Source organism: Larus michahellis, chromosome 12 (assembly GCF_964199755.1).
Source record: "Larus michahellis chromosome 12, bLarMic1.1, whole genome shotgun sequence".
Taxonomy (NCBI): Eukaryota; Metazoa; Chordata; class Aves; order Charadriiformes; family Laridae; genus Larus; species Larus michahellis.
The window spans coordinates 9023760-9043284 of record NC_133907.1 but is presented as its reverse complement, the minus strand read 5'-3'; the positions used below and the strand labels follow the sequence as shown (position 1 = coordinate 9043284).

The 19525-nt window shown below is 42.3% G+C and overlaps 1 protein-coding gene across 4 annotated transcripts in view; it reads left to right on the top strand.

The window, feature by feature from the left end:
- Positions 1-2916: 2916 nt before the first annotated feature.
- Positions 2917-19525, top strand: part of BCAS4 (breast carcinoma amplified sequence 4) — a 44437-nt gene continuing 27828 nt past the window's right edge. For 2 of the 4 annotated variants that reach the window (XM_074605157.1, XM_074605159.1), the window contains exons 1-4: positions 2917-3127; positions 8957-9145; positions 10585-10691; positions 17268-17369. In XM_074605157.1, the coding sequence (XP_074461258.1) occupies positions 9115-9145; positions 10585-10691; positions 17268-17369 (240 nt within the window). In that variant the 5' untranslated portion in view covers positions 2917-3127; positions 8957-9114. Of the gene's footprint in view, positions 3128-8956; positions 9146-9245; positions 9422-10584; positions 10699-17267; positions 17370-19525 lie in introns of all 4 variants that reach the window. The other 2 variants (XR_012589633.1, XR_012589632.1) reach the window with 2 other exon arrangements.

Genomic DNA, 19525 nt, shown 5'->3' with positions numbered 1-19525 from the left:
GTATCATAATCTGGCATGTCTAAATCGGTTCTGAAAATGTGGCCTAGTTATTCACAGCTGCAAGACAAAATGGAGATGAGCGTAAAAAGTTGGAAGTGCATAGGAGATATACTAACAAAGGAGGTAAGAGTCCCAGCATATTGCAGAAAGGAATACTTAATTTTGCAATAGCCAAAAACTTGTCTATTACATTAAGCTGTATAAGCTGGCCATATAAAAGATACTATTTCTACCTGCAAGCTTTGCCTCTCTCTTTAGACCTTTGTAGCTGTAACAATAACCTCTAGGCACAAAAAGGGTATTCTTGTTGTGAAGCACTGGAGTTCCTACAAGGCCTTTCCTTTTTTTATTTTTTTTTTCTTTTGCTGCTTTGCTATTCTGGATATTGTGGACTCTGAGTCGGTGGGGGGAAAGTGGGGTTCTCATCTTTCTGTTGGAGGATGCAAAGGATTTGGAATTCTTAAAACGCTCAGGAGAAAGTATTGAATATATAAACATAGATTTCTCTGACTTTCTGAATGCTACACAAGGTTACATAAAATGCTTGGACTTGTAATTCAGAAATTTTAAATCCTAATAGCTTATATCCCCTAATAACCTTGTTATTAAGTCTGCCTTTCATACTTTTTCTATCCTGTGCTGTAAAATGAGAAAACTTAAGAATTTGCAAACAACAACTTGCAAACTTAAGAATAAATGAGCTAAAACTTAATGCAAAAAAAACTACTTGCAAAAGACAATTTGGGTGTTTTATTAAACATTGAAATGCTATTACCTGTCTTTCAGAAATACTTCGTGTGGTTAGTAACTGGATCTGTATAATGTAGAAAAATTGTTTGGCTTTTTTGAGTCATCCTGCAAAGTTAGTATCTTGAAAAAATGAAGGAATTCAACATGTGGCTTTCCTTGTATTTGGGCTGTGCTTTATACTGAGAAACTGTTAGGATAGTGAGGACAGAAGGGTTATCCCAACCTTACAGCTGAGAGAGGCAGAGGTCATGAAGCCACTTGGTCATAGGAACAGAAATACAATGTGTGGTCTGTTCCTTTTAGCACTGTTTTCTCTTGAGAGGCTTCCTCCACAGTAAATAATTGATGCCAGTGCTAAAGCTCACATGGATGGCATAGTCTATATGAAATAATCAGGAGGAATCTTAATACTTTTAAAGCACCTAAAGTACTCCCCCTGGCTCCTTGTGTTTCTTCTAAGCATACCTCTTCACACTCTTCCTATGATAGATAACTTAGTTTTGTAACAGTTAATCTGTGATATACAAAAGTTAGGAATATTTCATTCTGATCTGTTAAAGCTTCCCAAACACGCTTTCCAAATCTCACTGAAGTTTTATTGCGTGCATCTTTCCCTGATAGAAACACTTCTTTCAAAGATACCGAATACAAACCCTTGGGGTCTACAGCATAAATGGTACCTGAGTGGCTGAGCAGAGAACAGGTCTGTGCTGTTAACTCTGCAAATCCATGGCAAAGCGGCTGCCCAGATCCGGAGAGCTTCAATTGAAATGAGAAATGAAGTGCCCGGAGATGCAATGTGCTTCTCCTCTATGCAGTGCTGGTCAGTGGAAGATCAGGTTTTGCAAATACTTTACAATCTTTTATTTAGTCACCACAAGTGTAGCATAGAAGGGTCTGTCTGGTGCTATTTTCAGGGTGACAGAGACTAGATTCAGCTCACCGTGTCTGTCCCTATTCTTGACAAAAGGTTTGGGGAAACACTGCAACCTTTTAGCTCTTTCTTCTGTTGCTTCAAGTACCTCTTCAAGCTAGGCCGCTTTGATCTCAGCAAACCACAGACTATAAACTCGGCATTTTCTTATGATGCTAAACTGAACTTTAATTCCTCCTGTTATTCAGCAATAATTTGGTCTTCTCCAAAGCCAAGAAAAGCTTTGGATGACAGTGCAGGCCTGTTGTGGCCTTCTGCTCTGCAAGCACTCAAAAGTAGTTTTATATAGTATAAAAACCTAAAATTAGATAATGTCTCAAACTGATCAGTTGAAAATACTGCATATTGCTTTATGTCCCTGGCACTACAGAGACCCCTTGACCCTAGTATGAGTCTTCAGTACAAGATGTGTGGGCCAAACTTCTTTCGAGGGCAGGCTGCTTGTGACCTCTTCCAACTGAGAACAACACTGTTATTGAGAAGAAACATGCTGTTATTGAGAAATCCTCCCCCTCTTCTATCCACCAGCCCTTGACTGATCATTGGTTATCAAGTAGGTCCTATTTCCTGCTTAGAGGAGGAAGAACAATGAACAAACTGAGAACAGATGGTTATTTTTATCTCGACACTGATTGCTGTCTTGATCATCTGTCCCTCTCTAAAATATTGCTTTCATTTAAGAGGGTGTTTTAAAGGAGCCTAATGCAAGGAAGAGCATCTTCTGTAGTCTCTCTAACTGCAGGCTTCCCCAGGGAGAAGGACAGGGTCTTTTTGTGATTTAGGCACTGTGTCACGAGTTCTGCTCTGCCTCTTATAAAACTGAATGTCTCTAACCTCAAGTCATTTAAATACTTTCCTTGCAAACAGGGCGTAGAGAAATTCTGAGCACCTTAAAGCTGCATTTTCAGCAGCAGCCAAAAATAGAGATCGGCTCTAGTGCATCTATCTGATCATTGAATATCTGAGCCTCTGTCCTATAGGCTGCGGTACAGGCTCGTTCAAGCAAAACGCTATTAAAAACCCCTTGATTTTAAGAGTGGTAAATGGGAGAGGAAGCTTTGTGCTGGGGGGTGCGCTTTTCCGTGGGCGAGAAGGAGAATTTTGGTGACTTTTAAACGAGAATAAGCCTTGGGCCCTTGTCTCTTTGAAGAGACCCTTATGGCTGGAGGGAGAGAGGGGCTAACGCCGCTCGGGGACGCGGGGGGCAGCCCCGCTGCCGTGTCGCTAGGTGGCGGGCGGGGAGCGCGGAGGCGGCGGGCCCGGGCGAGGGGAGGAGCGGCGGCCGGGGGCGGAGCGGCGACGGCGGCGGCTGCCATCGGCTCAGCCGGGGACCGGCGGCGAGCTGAAGGTGATGCTGCGGCCGGAGGAGCCGCCGCAGCCCCGGGCGGGGGCGGCGGTGAGGAGAGCGGGGCCGGGCGCCTGGCCCCGCCGCCCGGGGAGGAGGTAGGAGCGGGGGAGGGTGCGCCGAGCGGGGGCTGCCCCGGCCCGGGGGCGGTCCGTCAGCCGGGGAGCGAGGGGCGGGCTCGGCGGCGCCCAGCTGTAACGGCCCGACGGGACGGCTGAGGCGGGGGAGGCTGCGGGGGCGGGCGACGGCCTCGGCCCGGCCCCCCGCCAGGCCGGGGGGTCCCTGAGGGCCGGGGGCGGCTCGGCCCCCGGGCCGGGAACGGACGCCGTGGGGGCGGTAACGGAGGCTGCCGGGTGCCCGCTTGCCCCGGCCGATGCGCCGGCAGCCCTCGGGCTCTTCATGGTCGGGAGCATCGGGGGCTTCTGCCCCTCTTCCCCTCGGCGGGGTGTGCCAGGAGCTCCCCTCCCGCCCGCCTGCGCCGCTCCCCAGGCTTGTCTCGGTTCCGGGGACAGCGGGGTCTCTGCGTTCCCTCTGGCTGAGGGGGGCCCAGTCTTCGGGTCTCCCGTCTCTGGGATGCGGTGTTGGATAAAGTTGAGCTACTGCTGAGCTCCTGAATAGCTGAATAAGTGTTTCTGTGCTTCCTTTTTTTTAAAAAAATGACTATGGCTGTGGCTGTTATTTGTTCTGTGGAAACACAGAACTCTGTTATTTGTTCTTTTGTTATTTACTCTGTTATTTGTTCTTGTGGAAACCAAGTTTGCCGTTGGCGGTAAGGTCAGGCTCAGAGCACTGATGTGGGAGGTGTCCCTGCCTATGGCAGGGGGAGTGGAACTAGATAATCTTTAAGGTCCCTTCCAACTTAAATCCCTAAACCATTCCATGATTAAGTGGAATGATGCTTAGCTGGGGGATCTCAGGTGCGGTTAGTTACCCGAATCTAGCTGTTTAGCTCAATCAGGAGGGTGACAGTGGTGATTTTGCATAGCACTGTCACCATCCTGGTAATGGATAGGGGACGCTTTAGATCCCTGATGGCAAAGAGGGAGGTTTTGAAGATGCACTTTGTAGGTTAAGACACTCCCCCACCCACCCTCAAAGAAGAGAGGAAGGCTACAAAAACAGAAATAGAGAGCACTTGGGAGCATCCCCCTTTCTGACCTGTAGGTAGCTCCTACCCCACCTGAGCCTGGTGGAGATGTAAAGTGAATAATGTTCTCTTTGGGCAGATTATTTAGATTTTTCTCTTCTCAAGATAAAAGACAATCCTAAACCAGTCTTTAAAACGGCTTCCCCTCACCTCCTTCCTTCATTTTCGCAGTTGAACATTGATGTGACTTATTTTTGTCTCCAAGAAAAAAAAAAAAACAAACAAAGCGGGAAATCTTGTTCAGTTTTACTATTCAGAGAATATTTTTTTCTATATCTGTCTCCTGACATCATCGCTCCCATCAATTTTATCTCTCCATATATGGTTATCTATGATTTGCAATAAGTCAGACCACTTAAAGATCCCAAGATTTGGATGTGTTTTATTTTTCCGTTCAGCATTTTCAAGGAGATGATATAATGCTTAGTCCATGATAACCACGTAATTTTCATGTGGTTAAACCACTGACAGCTTCTGTCTTAGTTCTGAATTAAGATCTACTTTATTAGTCATCTACACATCTGTAGTGGGCCAGAAACAAGTATTGTTGAGGCTATTAAGAATTACAAAAATGAATTTTCAAGGTTATTAAGATGACATTGCAAAGTGAACCGCTTGGTGGGGAATAAGTATTCATTGAAGTATTAGTTCATGTCAGCTGTATTCTATTGGCTTTATCAAGTGCCACTTATACTGGTGTTAAATAAGAAATCAAGCCCTGCCAATTAATAAAACAAGTGTCCTGTATCATGTTGTATGGCAGACTGTGTATTTTTATAGCAGCCTGCCAAGTCTGTCAGTTCTTACAAGGAAGACAGAAACAACTTGTGTTCTTTGTTACTTGCAAGTCATTCTGTTTCCTTCAGGCATTTTCAGCTGAAATTAAACACTTGTTTTAATACTGATCTCTCTTGATTCTTGCACGTATTGGTAGCTTGCTCAAAGCAGGGATATAATTTAGGTATTTCTCTACTCGGGGATTAATCATAGCTTTTGTGGAATGTTCTTAAGTGTCTCTTCCTGTGGGCCCTGTCTTGCTAGCTCAGCTCTGTCACATACCATGGTGTTGTGGAAATCAGAACGAGGCCTTTCGGTTCCTTTTCACAAAGACTTGCCTTAGTTTTCCTTTTTTTTTTTTTTTTTAATTTTGTGATTAGCAATAACAATTTCCTCTAACATGTAACTCCTAATTTTCATTATGATTTTTAATTTTGTGTAGCAGTTGTAGCAAATGAGACTATGACAATGATGAATGCAAAATAAGATCTTCCAGTAGAAGATTTTGCTAAGTGAAAGCTTTCAAGCATATGCTGGATGACGTATTTGCCTGATTTGAATGTATCCTGCAAATAGCCACGAAGGGCTTTATTTTTACTATTGAAATACACTTGCCATTCTGCCCTTTTTCTTTCCCCTTATACACTGATTGCTTTCCCTTTGTAGGGTTTTTTCAGTATTCTGAAGCTGGCATAGGAGGACATCGTACTGAAGAACCTGTTAATTTTCAGCAATATTGAAATGTTCCTGCTGGAGTCTCTAATGCTATAAAAAGCTGTGTGGTTTTCTGGTTTGGCTATTTTCGAAGTTTTTTATGCCTACCTTTTCATCTTAATGACACACTAGGAGAGCACTTCAAGCTCTGACAAAGGCAGCTTAACTTTTTGAGTGAAAGCGGAAGGCTTTTTGGAAAACTTTGTAGAAGAGATTTAGTGCTGAATTTTCTTCTTTCGTGTTCCTTAATGAAGTGTGATATTAGAACACTATATTAATATCTTATGGGCCTGAAGAGCTGATGATATAAAATACCTGACCCAAATCTTTTTATCAAGGAGTGAATTTGGTATAAAAAAAAAATACTTGGGAAAAGCAGGTAAATTGTTATAAGGTTGAACGGGAGCATAATGCTGAGGCAAAATGAAAGAAGACGGGAGGAGTTACAAAAGCTTATCTTATCTTGGGCTTGGAGTAAAGAGGAGGAGATTGCTGTTGAGAAAACAAAGACGTTTAAGGGGAGGTACCGAGAAAGGGATATTACTATGGGTACAGTATATACTACGCTAAATAAAGTCTGAAAGGAAAGCTAACCTTGCTAGACTGCATAATTTTTCCCTAAGTTACAAAATGAAGTAGTGGTTTTAATTTTTTTTTTCTTTCCATAAATAAACAGGAGAATCAACAGTGGATATATGGGAACATTAAAATGCCATCTGGAAGTGGTGCTGTTGTGCCTTTGGCTAAGGTTTCATGATAAGTTAACACTGCTATCACAAGATCCAACGTGTCTCTTCCCCTCGCTACCTGTTTTCTTTGTCAGTGCTAGCCTTAGCATGGCTGGGCCATGACTTGAAGAACTGATCTGAAATAAAATTATATGGCAAAGAAATTAATGGCTAGTTTTCAACTCAGTATGTCTTCCTGATTCATTCCACTGTGAATGTCTGTCCTCTCACACGCAAAAGGTTGGCTTTAGGGGCATAAGTGAGTGATGGAAAAGGGTAGACTACTTTTACTGCCAATGCCAGCTTATATAATTTTAAAGTGATTGTGAAATTAGTCTTAACTAAGAAACACTTGTCACCCTGTATTTTCATCATTACTTTGAAATGTGTTCAGTGGGGTTTATTTCAGATCTTAATGATAAATACACAGTGAGTTCTATAATCACTTGGAGGAGCTTGTATGGTCTGTTTAGTAAGTAATTACAGCTGATGGTAAATATGCTATTGATACTGCAATTTGCAAGAGGCCCCTCTTCACCATTTCTGAGGGTGTCTTAAATACATTGGGCCTTTAGAATGCTGTTTTTCTCTTTTGCAATTCACATGGAACTGCTAAGTCTTTGCAGTCGAGTCCTTTTTAAACATAGTATTTTGGCTTTTTTATGCCTAGTGTGCTTTTACAGTAGCATGCCTTGAAGAAATAGTGTTATGTGTTTGTTTGTATCTATTTTCTGTTGTTTCCTTCTATTGTTGTCTTCTGTTACATTTCAGGCTATGTAACACTTTTAGAGTAAAGATTAACTGTGAATCTGTTTTGAATTAACTTATTCTCAGCGGTGTCAATAAACTTTGCTTCTGTCCTCTAACACATGCTACTCCAATGTTTGACTCTTTATGAACATTATGAATGCAAGATGCTCACGATGGCTATTATGGTGGCTAGTAATGTCAGCCAGCTACCGGCCTGCAGCATCTGCAAGGTTAGTCACAGCAGGACAGTAACCTGGACAGTTAATGCAGCTTCTTTAAGTGGATGGTTCTTTAATGTATCATCTGTCAAATTAGTGGAATTACACCTGCTTTACAGCCATGCATTTAATGATTGCTACCATTAAGCAAAGCTGTAAGTTCAATATCAGTTTGGGCCTGTCTTTTTAAGCCAACTGTGCTCGTCCTGAACATGTGGCTTCGTTAGTGGCTTCAGGCCCGTGAAGCTGACTGTGCACAGACTTGCCAAGAAATGTCGGGAGTTTGATAGAATTGTTCTGTAGGCCATCTGATGCTTGCACCTCCCACTGAGACTGCTCTGGTGTAAAATACGCTTAACAGAAAAGCTAGCAGTTATGTTTCTCTGCCTTATGACGACTTCAAGGAATCAGACTCTCGGACTCAATGTTTACAGGTTTTTCACAAATTAAATGTATTATAGTAATGCGAAATCACTGGGAACTCTTTCTTATTTGAAAAGAATGTATTTTTCTGTTGTTTAGCAGTGATCTTTCCAGACAACCTATGTGCAGTGGGAAGGAAGAGTGCTCTTTCTTTCTGAGGAGAAATTAGATATGGAAATTCTGTTCCTTTGTTTGAGCATGCTAAGGAGCAGCCGAAGGAAAACAACTTTTCCACACAGAAATCTTTACCTCAGATGTGGAACAGATTGTTAGGGGATGTAAACTCATGTTAGCACCACTGAAATCCATGCATTGATTTACAGCATTTATGGATCGTTCCCATTGAACCTGTGGAGTTTAATGTATCTTGAGGTTTCTTCTGTCCAGCTATGTACACAAAAGAGGCTGTGAAACTTGTGGCTAGGTTTTAAATCTTGTATAAGTGAGATTACAATGTGATAGTTTATGCCACCATGAAGACTTCATGCAGAGTTTGTGAGACACAAGCGTCTTAGGAAATAACCTTAATTGGCTGACAGGTGTGGTCATTAAGCTGATGAAGATGCCAGCTGCTAACAATTTCTCTGAGACAATACATACCAGTCTTAGCTCAGTGCTGCTCTAACGTAGTTGCAGAGCTTTCAGGCCAAGTTGGGTCACATTCCTGCTACTCAGAACATTGCCTGAGCTCATACCTGCATTCTACCATCCTATATATGCACACACATGTTTCCCCTTGTGAATACAGACACTGTTTCTTCTGTGTGCTTAAGATTTTTTTTGTTGTTCTTCCCTTCCTCTTTGTGATAGCATAATTTTTCCTTTCTAGTCTTTGAATCACTGTCCTGGAAGTGAGTAGGAGTTGAGTCCTTCCCCAGCTTGCACGCTTGCAGACCTAGAATAGCGTGCTCACTTGATATGGTGGGTTTGGTCTCCTGGGTTCATTGCTCCCTGGATGACTTGGATGCCTTTTCAGAACACCCTTCCTAGAGTGATGTGTTGTACTTTGTTGCCCCACTAGTAACTTCTGTTTCTCTATTGCTCCTCCTCTCTGGTTGGTTGGCAAAAGGATTTTGCCTTTCCTATTACCGTCTTCAGCGTTGGTGCAGAAGCTACCTCCAGGAATACCTCCGTACCTGAAATCATTCCCTCAAATCTGTTCTGTTGCAGGAGTTGGCTGCAAAGAGGTCTCCAGAGGCATAACACCACCTCATTTGAGCTGACAAGTTGACCCGGGCTCTGCAGAGAACGACGCTTGCTCCATTTATGTGGAACGGGTTTTATGAAGTAAAAGAGGAGTGGCATGCCAGTGATCATCTTCAGTCCACATGAAGCGCAGCCTTTGGGGTGAACTTACGTGTATGCTGCTCCTAACATTTGCTTCAGTCTAAATTGAGTCTAGTATTTTCCGTTCTACCCCTTTCTGACAGAGTCTTCTTTCCTATTCTTTCTCTTCCAGCACCCTGTCTTCTATCTAATGCCCTTCCGTGATAGCAGCCCCCTTTTGCCATATTGTTCCAGACAAGAGTGATTGTACCTGTTTTGGGAAGTGCTTGGGCACTTTTAAGAATGGCAAAAAAAAATCCTGGAGTTAGCCCGACTGTTGGATTGATAACTAGAGTTTGAATTTCAGAGGTGACTCATGTCTCCTTAATTTTATTGCCAGGTGAAAGGATAACAAACTTTATTTACGAACAAGATTATGATAAATGAAAAATGATAAAGAGGTCTGCTAAAGAAACCTTGCTCTTGTTCTGCTTTTATGATGACCATTTTAGCAAAGTAGCCCCAATGAATGGGACAACTTCCCTTTGCTTGGCTTTATTTAAAAAAAAAAAAAAAGATAGTTTTCATCAGGTTAATTATTTTCATTTTGGAGATTGAGATGTGATTAGAATAGGAGAATAGATTCAGGATTTTAAAAATTATTTAAATTACAGTGCAAATGCAGGATTTGGGGTGGCCATTTAATTTTGCTGATTTCAATTTCCTGTATCTGAACTCTGATTATTCCATTTGTTTTTAAAAATACGCTCAGAATAGTAGGTGGTTTGTTCTCCTTGCAGTTGTAATTTTTTACTGAGATTTTGTGAACAACAGTCTTTAATTCTAAACTTCAGTTGGGAGTGCGAGTCTGTCCGCTCTTGTCCCTCGCGGAGGTGGCATGCGGGGCTCTTGGCTCCAGGCAGGCACTCCTGCAGCCCTTGAGTTTTTCTGGTGTTCTGGGTACGGGCTTCTTCCTGAAATGGGAAAAAAAACTTCAGTAGCTGCCCAAAACTGCCCTTCTGGGCGGCTCTTGGTTCTCTTTCATAGCGATCTCTCTGCTTCTTAACCGTCAGGGTGGTTTGGGGTGGGTTGGTTGGTTGTTTTTTTTTTTTTTTTCTTTTAGGTATTTGCTAATGGGTTGGGGTTTGGTGGGGTTTAACCATTTTTCTGTCAGTGAATAATGTGGGCTATAACTTCAACTTCTATAAATCCCGCTTTGTTGTTACACCCCAGTGCAAGCGTTAGAATAAACTTTTACGCTTCAAAACCTGAGCCGGTGGGGAACTTCTGCTGAAATACACGTTTCTGTGACGGGGTTAGCAGCCCGCGGGCAGGAATCTCCCTGTGAGACCTGGGCGGCGGGATCCCTGTGGAGGCCGATGCTGGGGAGGCCCTTCACGGCCGTGGGGGCACCTCCCGGCGCGGGGGCCACAAGGCCTCCCACAACTGATAAATTTTACATTCCTCGCTATAATGAGCGCGGGGGAGCGCACCCGGGCCTGGCCTCTGTGACTGTTTTTTCTCCCCGTTAGGTGACATTTGCTGGAGAGGCGACGGGGGAGCTGCTGAAGCGGCCGGAGGAGCCCTGCGGGACGGCGGAGGCGGCGCGAGCCCCGATGGCGGGAAGGCGGCCGGGCCTGTGTGGGGTCGGGGGAAGGCGTGGCGGGGGGGGGGCGGCCATCTTGGCGGGGAGGGCGGTGGCGCTGCGCGCGCAGCGGGGCGCCGCGCCCGCCAGGGGGCGCGAGGGCGCGCGCGGGGCGGGAGAGGCCCAGGTCCCCCCCCTTGTCCTCTCCGTGTCCCCCCGGCCCTCCACCTCCCGTCAGGCGGCGTCCTGCCCTCCCAGCTCGCTCGGCGGCGGAACGCCGGAGGTAGATCTCAGCAGAATAATCAAATAATCCGTGTTTTTCCACGTCCTTCCCGTTACCTTTATTTGCGTTATGAAACCTTCCCTGAAGGCTCCTCCGGATCCCTTTGAGACAGTGGCACCACAGTGACATTCACCAGCTACAAACTGAGGCCACCAGTGATGGACAAACACCACAAGCTGGTTGTGTCCGCTAAGAGGCTATAAGAGAGAAGTTGATAATGGGTAGAATAAGTGAGTGGGGAGTACTAATTAACGATGGGGTTCCCACTGATGCGCTCTGCAACGTTCATAATGCGCCAATTATCTTGGCCATTGTCAGTGCCTAATTGTTTGGGATAAACCGTTTAGAGCCAGAGGTGTGCGTTACCGCTCAGCTTCCCCCAGGCCTCGCCGTGCGAAGCGGTGCTGTCTGAAGGCTGTGTGGGTTATGCTGCTCATGTAAAAATAATGAAGGTGATTTTTGCAGCCAACTTTTTCTTTCCTTCCTTAGGCTAAAAAAAATGTAAAATTAGGTAGAGGAACTGGTACTGCATTTTAACCCTTCACAAGTGTTCCATAGAGCGCTGGTTCCCATAGCATGGACCAACTTTACCTAGAGGGACTTACAATCGCTGATGCACAGACCACCCCACCTTCTGTTAGCACTAACCACAACATTTTTCTTCTGTCTTCAGTCATCTTGTATAATGCGTGTGTCATTGGCAACTACAATGGTTGCTAATTGTATTGAACGTGCACTTCTAATGGCAAGAAGTGACCAGCCAACATCTCCTGGGGGACTTTTGCCTATGAGCTGTTTTGTTGGATGGTTCTTAGGAATTGCATAGAGAAATGGAGAGGGACAGAATAAAGTGAAGCAGATCAGAAACTTACGCAGCCAGTGTTTCTTAGGCAGTTGAAAAGCTTTTTTCTTACCAGCTTCATTGCAAGCGAAAGACATTGGTGACCTGGCCTTTTCTGCACATGGTCTTCTGTTCACAGAGCAAATGCCAGTATTGTTGATGGTTGGACTCAATGATCTGAAAGGTCCCTTCCAACCTAGACAATTCTATGATTCTGTTGCCCCCTAAGCATGTTTCCACTTTTCTGTTCATGTATCCCAGTGTTGTTTGGAGAAATGCTCTGCTTACTCTCAAGGATGGAACTCTTAAGTCATAGGCAGACCGCAAGCAGTGTGGTGTGGTCTGCAAGAACCCATTGAGAACTCAAATTGACATGTTTGACACAGTTTATTCAAAATATCAGCTAACTAATGATTATTATTATTTGGTTATGGGACAGTTCTTTCTTGCATCTTGGATGCGAGTTCCTCTCAAGAGAAGCGAGGCCACCATCCTTGTTCTAGGCAAATCAGTCAGCAGTATAGCCAGTTATTAATCCTTTTTTTTGATTTCTGTCAGAGGTGTCTGGTTTTGTCATTGGCATGTCTTGCTTATGGAAAGGAGATATCATTGCTTCCAGAAGGAAGTGACATAGAGTGGAAAGAAACAAAAGCTTGGTTCATCAAAGTCTCACATGGTTGGTGGGGGACTTAAAAGGAGAAATAGCTGCCTTGTGAGAATGGTTCAGTATTAGTGGCTGTTTAAGCAGTTGTTTTTCCATTCAGTTTTTGACAAAAATAGCTGTAAAGGAGCATGGGAACCTCAGAGAATGCAGTCTATTTTTTTTGATCCACCTTGGCTTTTGCTTGTCAGCTTTAGATTCTCTACTATGGCACATTTAGTCAGTGCAAAATGTAGAATGCAAGAGATTGGTTTCTTGGGCCAAAAAATCCTTTGAGTTCATTCCTGAAAGGTGATGATGATTGTGTCAGTGATATGGCATCACCTGCTCAAAGCAAGTGGTTTGAATCAATAGCTCTTCACTGCTGATGGCATTCTGTCTGACTTACTAGTAAGTTCATTCACTGAATTCTTCTGTTTGGGAGCTTACGCTAAGATTTTTTGTGTACCTTACGCTTTTTCTCATCAATCAGGCACACACCTTACATTTTTGTCTCCAGTATAGGGAAAGATGGTTGGCTTGTCCAGATGGATCCAGTGAGCTTTTAAAGCTCCTGGGAGATCCCTTTTCTTGCCAACCTTTTCTATACAAAAACCACTAACCTAGTTTCAATACGCTATCTTTGCATTGCCCCTGAAAACATTTTTCCACAACCTGCAGGCTGTGAATAATTCCCTAGTATGCAGATTATTGACCTTATCTGGGAACATCAAAGCATTGCAGTCAGCGTGCTGATGCTGTGCCTTTCTATCCGGTACCTACAATGTAAGGTTCCTTTCAGCAGCACATCAAGTGGTATCTGGGAATCTCATAAATATAATGTAGTATTTGAACTGATTCCAGCTTCTGTGCCTAGCAATAATTTGGTCTTTTGTCTATGCCAACAAAAGGCAAGGGGAATCTTGCTTTTTTTCAGTCCAGCATTCAGTAAAGTATTCGCATAGGGGGATTTGGCTTTTCTCCTTTGGGTGTGCTGCTGCTTTTCACTTACAAGTACTCGATGCATACATTTGAATACCGCAATGAGGAAAAACCTGGATCCTCAGTGCTAGGAAGACAAAATGCTATTTCCAGTGTCGTACTGTTGCACCTGGCTAGGCACAGCATGGCACAGCACTTAAAATGGACACTTGTACAGTAGGTAAGTTACAGTGACAATTTAAATACAGTCCAGCATGCCTCACACTTGCCACGGAAGAAGCATCTTGCAGTGAAAAGATTGTACTAGAAGAATTTTAGTGCCAGTTATTTAACTTTTTGTGATGTCTTCCTTAGGGCACTGACTTCAACAAAGTAAATTAATATCTTTTTAAGTGGCTTCAGAGCCTCTCAAGTATAATTATCAAATTGTGATTTTTAACTGAGCTATGATTTTAACCAGTGACACAAAAGCAAAAAAAATTTAATTGTCATAACCAGACTCTTGTATATGCTGTTCTCATTGTTTCCATGGGTCACTGTTGTTTACCTTTTTAGATACGATTGTTTGTGCTTCTTGTATATCTGAGAGCACAATTGAAAATGATAGTTATTCAGAGAGGCACAGCTGGTTTAGTTACATGTGGAAATTCTCTACTTCCATTTCTTTGGCTCCTAATCCACGGAAGAGGATGTGTAGCTAGATACAAAATCTCTGCTTATGTTTTGTTGTGTGGTGTTTTTTGTTTTGTTTTGGTTTGGTTTGTTTTTTTTAAATATGTATGTTGATCCTCCAGCATACTCACCAGTTTATAAAACCACAGGCTAGTGGTTCTCAACCCACTGAACTTTCTTGCAGAACTTGCCCCCATAAATTATGTGTTTATAAATCTTGCTTTATTACAGTTCCACAGACCAGCTGCTAGCTGCTTATCTTTGTCTCATGGACTTACAGTTTGGGAACGTCTTCCCTGAGGTCCTAGGTGTGAAACCTGGTTTCATCACTGGGGAAAAGAGAGGAAGAGGTTATTTTATTTGGTTCGCTGTGGCTAAGGTTTGCTAACTTCTCAGGAACATACCAACCTCAGTTTTCCCTTTTCTCACCACTGAGCTGTTGGTTTACAGTGATTAGTTTTACTCGTGATCCTTTTATGTTGTTCTGTGTTAACATGGGATCAAAGACCGAAATAGAATATAGAGAGATCCTTTCTAAAAAGTCCCTGTCACAACTAGAAATTGCACAATATCTTTGACTTGTAGCTCCAGCTGCTTTTTGTTATTTTCCTGAAAAAATAATAGCTCTTATAAAATACAAAATAACAACAGTCTGTGGTTGTTTAACTGGTACAGCTTGAACTGCAGTGTTTGCGAGGATCAGGTCTCACTGCCCTGCATGCAGGGTGCCATTCCTGGTTTGTGTTCCAATTCATCATTTGTACTCTGGTTGTGCTGTCTCCTGACTGACTTTGGAGCTGCTGGTTTGCTGCCTCCTTGAGCTTAGTCTTGCTGACTTGAATTGTTAGAAAACAAAGCTGAATCAAACCTCCCTTCCTTACCTCCTCCTTCAATTAGCGTAGTAAAACCTAGTAAGAGGAATACATGGTTTTTTCCCATGGTCTGCTGTGCTCTGGTGCTTGTGCTGAGCACTCTGCTAAATCTTCAGTAAGATAAAGTAAAATACATTGCACAAGGGGAAATAAATCTGGTTTTATAATGTGGGGTTTCAGACCAGTCCTGCTTTCTGTGGCTCGTGAGAGGCTGCTGTACCAAGAGAATCATTTCCCTTTGTCATGTGCTGACTCCTCTTGAACTCCTCTGTCGCTGTGGTTCTGCAGGCTGCTGCAGAGTGACTCTTCTTGAATCATATTTGCATATCATTTCTTTTCACCACAGGCTGCTTGCTGGAAAATCAGCTCTCTTGTGTCTTGTATTGGTTGTTTGCTTTTACCCTCAAAGTAAGATGGTTTAGATTTGTTCCGTGTCTGCTCCGACCTTGTTTTGTTGGTAGTTTCTGTACTGGGTCTGTACAACATCTCCCTCTTTCTGGCTGTGTCCCAAACTGTGCTTATATTTACAGTAGTTATCTAGCATTTAGCTGTAAGAGTGGCTTTTCCCCTCGTCCTTTCCGAGACCAACATTAGCAAATAAGTTTGTTACCTTATCTTTGGAAAGTCCAGGCTCAAATTTTAATCTGTTGTAGTTTACCTGAGTGTGAATCTCACCTCAGACAGATCACCAACCTGTTTTTCGCAAGTGCTTTATGATAGAGGAGGGGTTTTCTTGTCTACCATTGACCCAAAATAATTTGACAAAACAAACGTCAAATTGATCTGCTTTGGCTCCTTCATTAGATATTCGTTCTGTATTTTTATTTAACATTAGGAAATATAAGTCTGAATCCATTCACAGGGATCCTGCTTGAGTGTCTGTGCTTGCTTTCTATTGGATATAAAGTACATACTGTAAAGATAACAGAGTGTGTCTGTTGTGTATACTCTGTGTATACAGTTATGCCACTGCTGGGGGAGGTGTCCGTGGATATGTGTGTGTGTATATATATATATATTTGGTGGATGTAGTGCTGAGATTGGTAATACAGGACATACTGTTGGTTTGTTTACAGTAGCAAGCTACCACTATTTGATACATCTGTTTGATCTCCTATTACAGAACACTTAGAGCACTATAAAAGCATTTGATCTGCATATACTCATTCTGGTAATAAAAATACCATAAAACCTTACTATGAGTCATTTTATACGTATATAGCTTTGTCTATACTCAGCTTTTAAAAACACAACTTCTTAAGAAAAGACAAATGAGTCATATGATCATTAGTAAAACATCTAAGTACCTATTAGTGTTTATAAAGCATGGTCCATGGGTTAAATGATTTTATAGCAGGCATTTATGCTTGATTTGAGATTCTGGATTAAATCTCAAAATGCCCAGAAAATTCCCTGCAGCATTAGCCCAACTCCAGGTTCTCCCTGTTCTAGCTGAAAGATCTTTACTCCTCCCTATGACATTGAAGGAGGAATATCCTCTAGCTCAGTGTTTGGGACTTCTCTTTTGAAGGGATCCTCATTCCTAGGTATTTTTTAAGCCTATTAAAATTGTAGGCAGGACAGCTTTACTCCAGAAATGAACCAAGACCTCCATTGTAGTTGAGAAAGCTTGTATAAAAGTGCCTCTCTTTTTTCTCGTCAGTGGGTTGCTGCTCTGTTTTACAAATTAGGATGCCTATTTGGGTGTTTTACTGGAGGTTTTCCTGGTTTTGCTTTTATCTTTCCCTTCAGAGAGCTCTTCCTAGTTCTTGTCTTATCCATGGTTTTTGGCTTGTACGTTCCATTAGCTATAGTGCTCTCCTTGGAGGCGTGTGTGACTGCCACCTAACATAGCACTGGAAGTTGTTTGTATAGGAAATTGGGTAATTCTTGATAACACAACACTTACTTAGCAGGATTTCAGATAAGGTTTGGGCTCTCGTACAGATATCAGAAACAAGCTTGGTTGTATTAGGTAGCAAAATCCTAATAAAATCAAAGGCAGTTTAAAGGCAGTTTTCATTTTAAATCCATCATTACCCCTCATGTCTACAGTATTTCATAAAAGAAAGTAGATGATCTTGTGGGAGTAGTAGTGTGGAAATTTGGGGAGAAGAGGGAAGGATCTGGTTACAGTTTTGATGTGGGAGTCCTGTCATCTACTATCAGTTTTTTTATTGTGTCATGGATTACTTGAGAAAGTAAATTTGGGTTTTTTTCCAATCTGTACTTTATAACATAGTGCAAAAGGGCCCTTGTGATAACTTTTCTGAATAGGTGTTTTTTGAAATATTCATGTGAAAAAACAGCGAAGTGAAAAAAAAATGTAGTGTTTATCTTCACGATTCATCCTCATGTGAGATACTTTTTTTTCATGCAGATTAGAAGTGATGCATCAGAGATCCTGGACGAGACCATTCTGCTCCTTAAAGACAAGGCGACAGAAATGAACCACATCTGTGGCAAAGTTGATAAATTAGAGGTTTGTTCATTGCATTAGAAAATTCACATCCTTCTTTTTATGTGTTCTATACATTAACTGTCCAGGTATTTATATGGAGCACTCAGGTGTTTATGGCTCTCTATTGTCTTATGTTTATTTTTAAATCAGTATGTTTACCCATGGTTCAGCATATATAAGTATTTATGGTTTTGGAACGTCACTGAATAATTTATTGCTGTGGATTCTACAATTCCTAATGGTATATTAAAAGCATTAGGTGTGGTTTTGGTGTTAATAATAACGCTAATAATGTTAATTTGTTTTGCGACATGAAGGAGTATCTGTGAAAGTATTTATAACTTCAAAAATTCAAGTCTCACATCCATTGCTGGACATACCCATTTTAAGTTGTTGATGATCATCTTAGGTAGCAGTGGAGAGATCTCGGAGCTCCCATCTTCTGGTGTGTCTGGTTTGGTGTTTATTGTATCCTGACTGAGGGAAGCCAGTATGACTCACTAAGATGATGCCCTCACCATATTTAGTAAGCAGTAGTTAAAATTTGTGTCATCTGAGGGCAAGTTTGCCTCTGGGAGGAATATAATGAAAACATGACGAGATAAATTGTGTAATGTTTAAAGTCAGTTTTAACTGACTCAAAGCGAAAGAAACCAAGTGTTTGTGGCATTAAATCCAGATAGGCAGTGCTTAAGCTTCAGGCTCTGCCTCTGTACAAAGTGATAGCCTCTGGTAAGGTTTATGACTCTGGGAGGGACAGGACAATTGACTTAGCTCTCAGCAAGTTTTCGTTAAATGCAATTAATTTCTTGTAGTTTGTATTTTTACACCTACATTTGGTAACAGACTTATCGAACTGCTTTGTGTATTATGGACTTCCACCACACCAGGAGAAAGCTTCAGACAGGAAACTGAGGAAAGGCATTTTAGAACAAAAGTGGGAGTCAGCTGTTAACTTGTTTAGAACCTGTCTGATTTTCAGAACTGAGTACCCCAGTCCAAGAAATAGCGAGCGGGGTCTCACCATACTTGACAATTTGGCCACACTTGAATGTATACTTAAGCTGGGACTGTGAAATCTAAGTGAATCAGGTTCCAAACCAACTGTTTCTGGAAGTGTCTCACCGATTTAGTTCTTTTTGCAAATTCCATGCTTATAGGTGGTTGGGATTTTGGGGAGAGTGTTGGGGGGGATGTTCTTGCCTTTGAACAGGAAAATAAAATTAAAACTCTAAGCAATTACTTGTGCCAAAAGTATGGTAAGCAACAGGGCTCCTTATTACTTTTTTCCGCTCTAATACAGGGGGAAAAAACCCACCAACCTTCCTGACCCCGTTCGCTTACTACAACTGTAGGGACACAGTAATTTGGAATATGAAGAAAACACCAGTCTTTGCCAGGCTGCCCCTGAATAATGCAGCAGAATGTCATTGAGAGGCTTTTTTTGATTATCAGGGGAGGATGATACCTTGATTGGCTAGGAATCAGTTTTTCTCCCTAACGTTACCAGCTGTAATGTCAGTAATCTGAGAGCACAAGATTAAATTGGCAATTTGAGCAGTAGTTAATGTTTTAATTAGAACTTTTAAATTTAAAGCTTAGCATCCATGGGGATTTTCAAGGAAGAAATTAACTTGTACTCCCAAGAGTAGAAAAGAGGGGGACTGTTGTGTAATGGTTATGTAGGATGGGAATCTGTTGGGTTTTAATTTTGATGTTGCCACTGGTATGTTTTGGGCAATTAATTTACCTCACCTTCCCCATCCCTAAAATGGGCAGTGCTCAACTTCTCAAAAAAAAAAAAAAAAAGTGAAGCTTAATGCTTAATAGAGAGTATCAAGATTCTTTACAAACTGTTCTGTATTTTCACAAATAAATACTGTGGTCTTTCTAGTTGTCTTTCGTTATGGCTCAAATTTCAACTGAAACTGAACACATGTGTGTTTTAGGTCAATAATTCCTGACCTTTTTTAGCTAAAAGTCACCTGTCCGTATCTCTTCCTCTGCTGTCTCAGCCCTCCTACCACTTTGGCCACTTTCTCGCTCCCACCAGTAGTAGCAGTGTCTTTGCAGGTTCTGAAGAGCTTTTCACCTCACTGCTGAAATGTTGCCAGACCTTTAGATAGTAAGTGCCTACACACTCTATGCTGTAAAGGGAGCAAAAGTCTGCCCTTAGG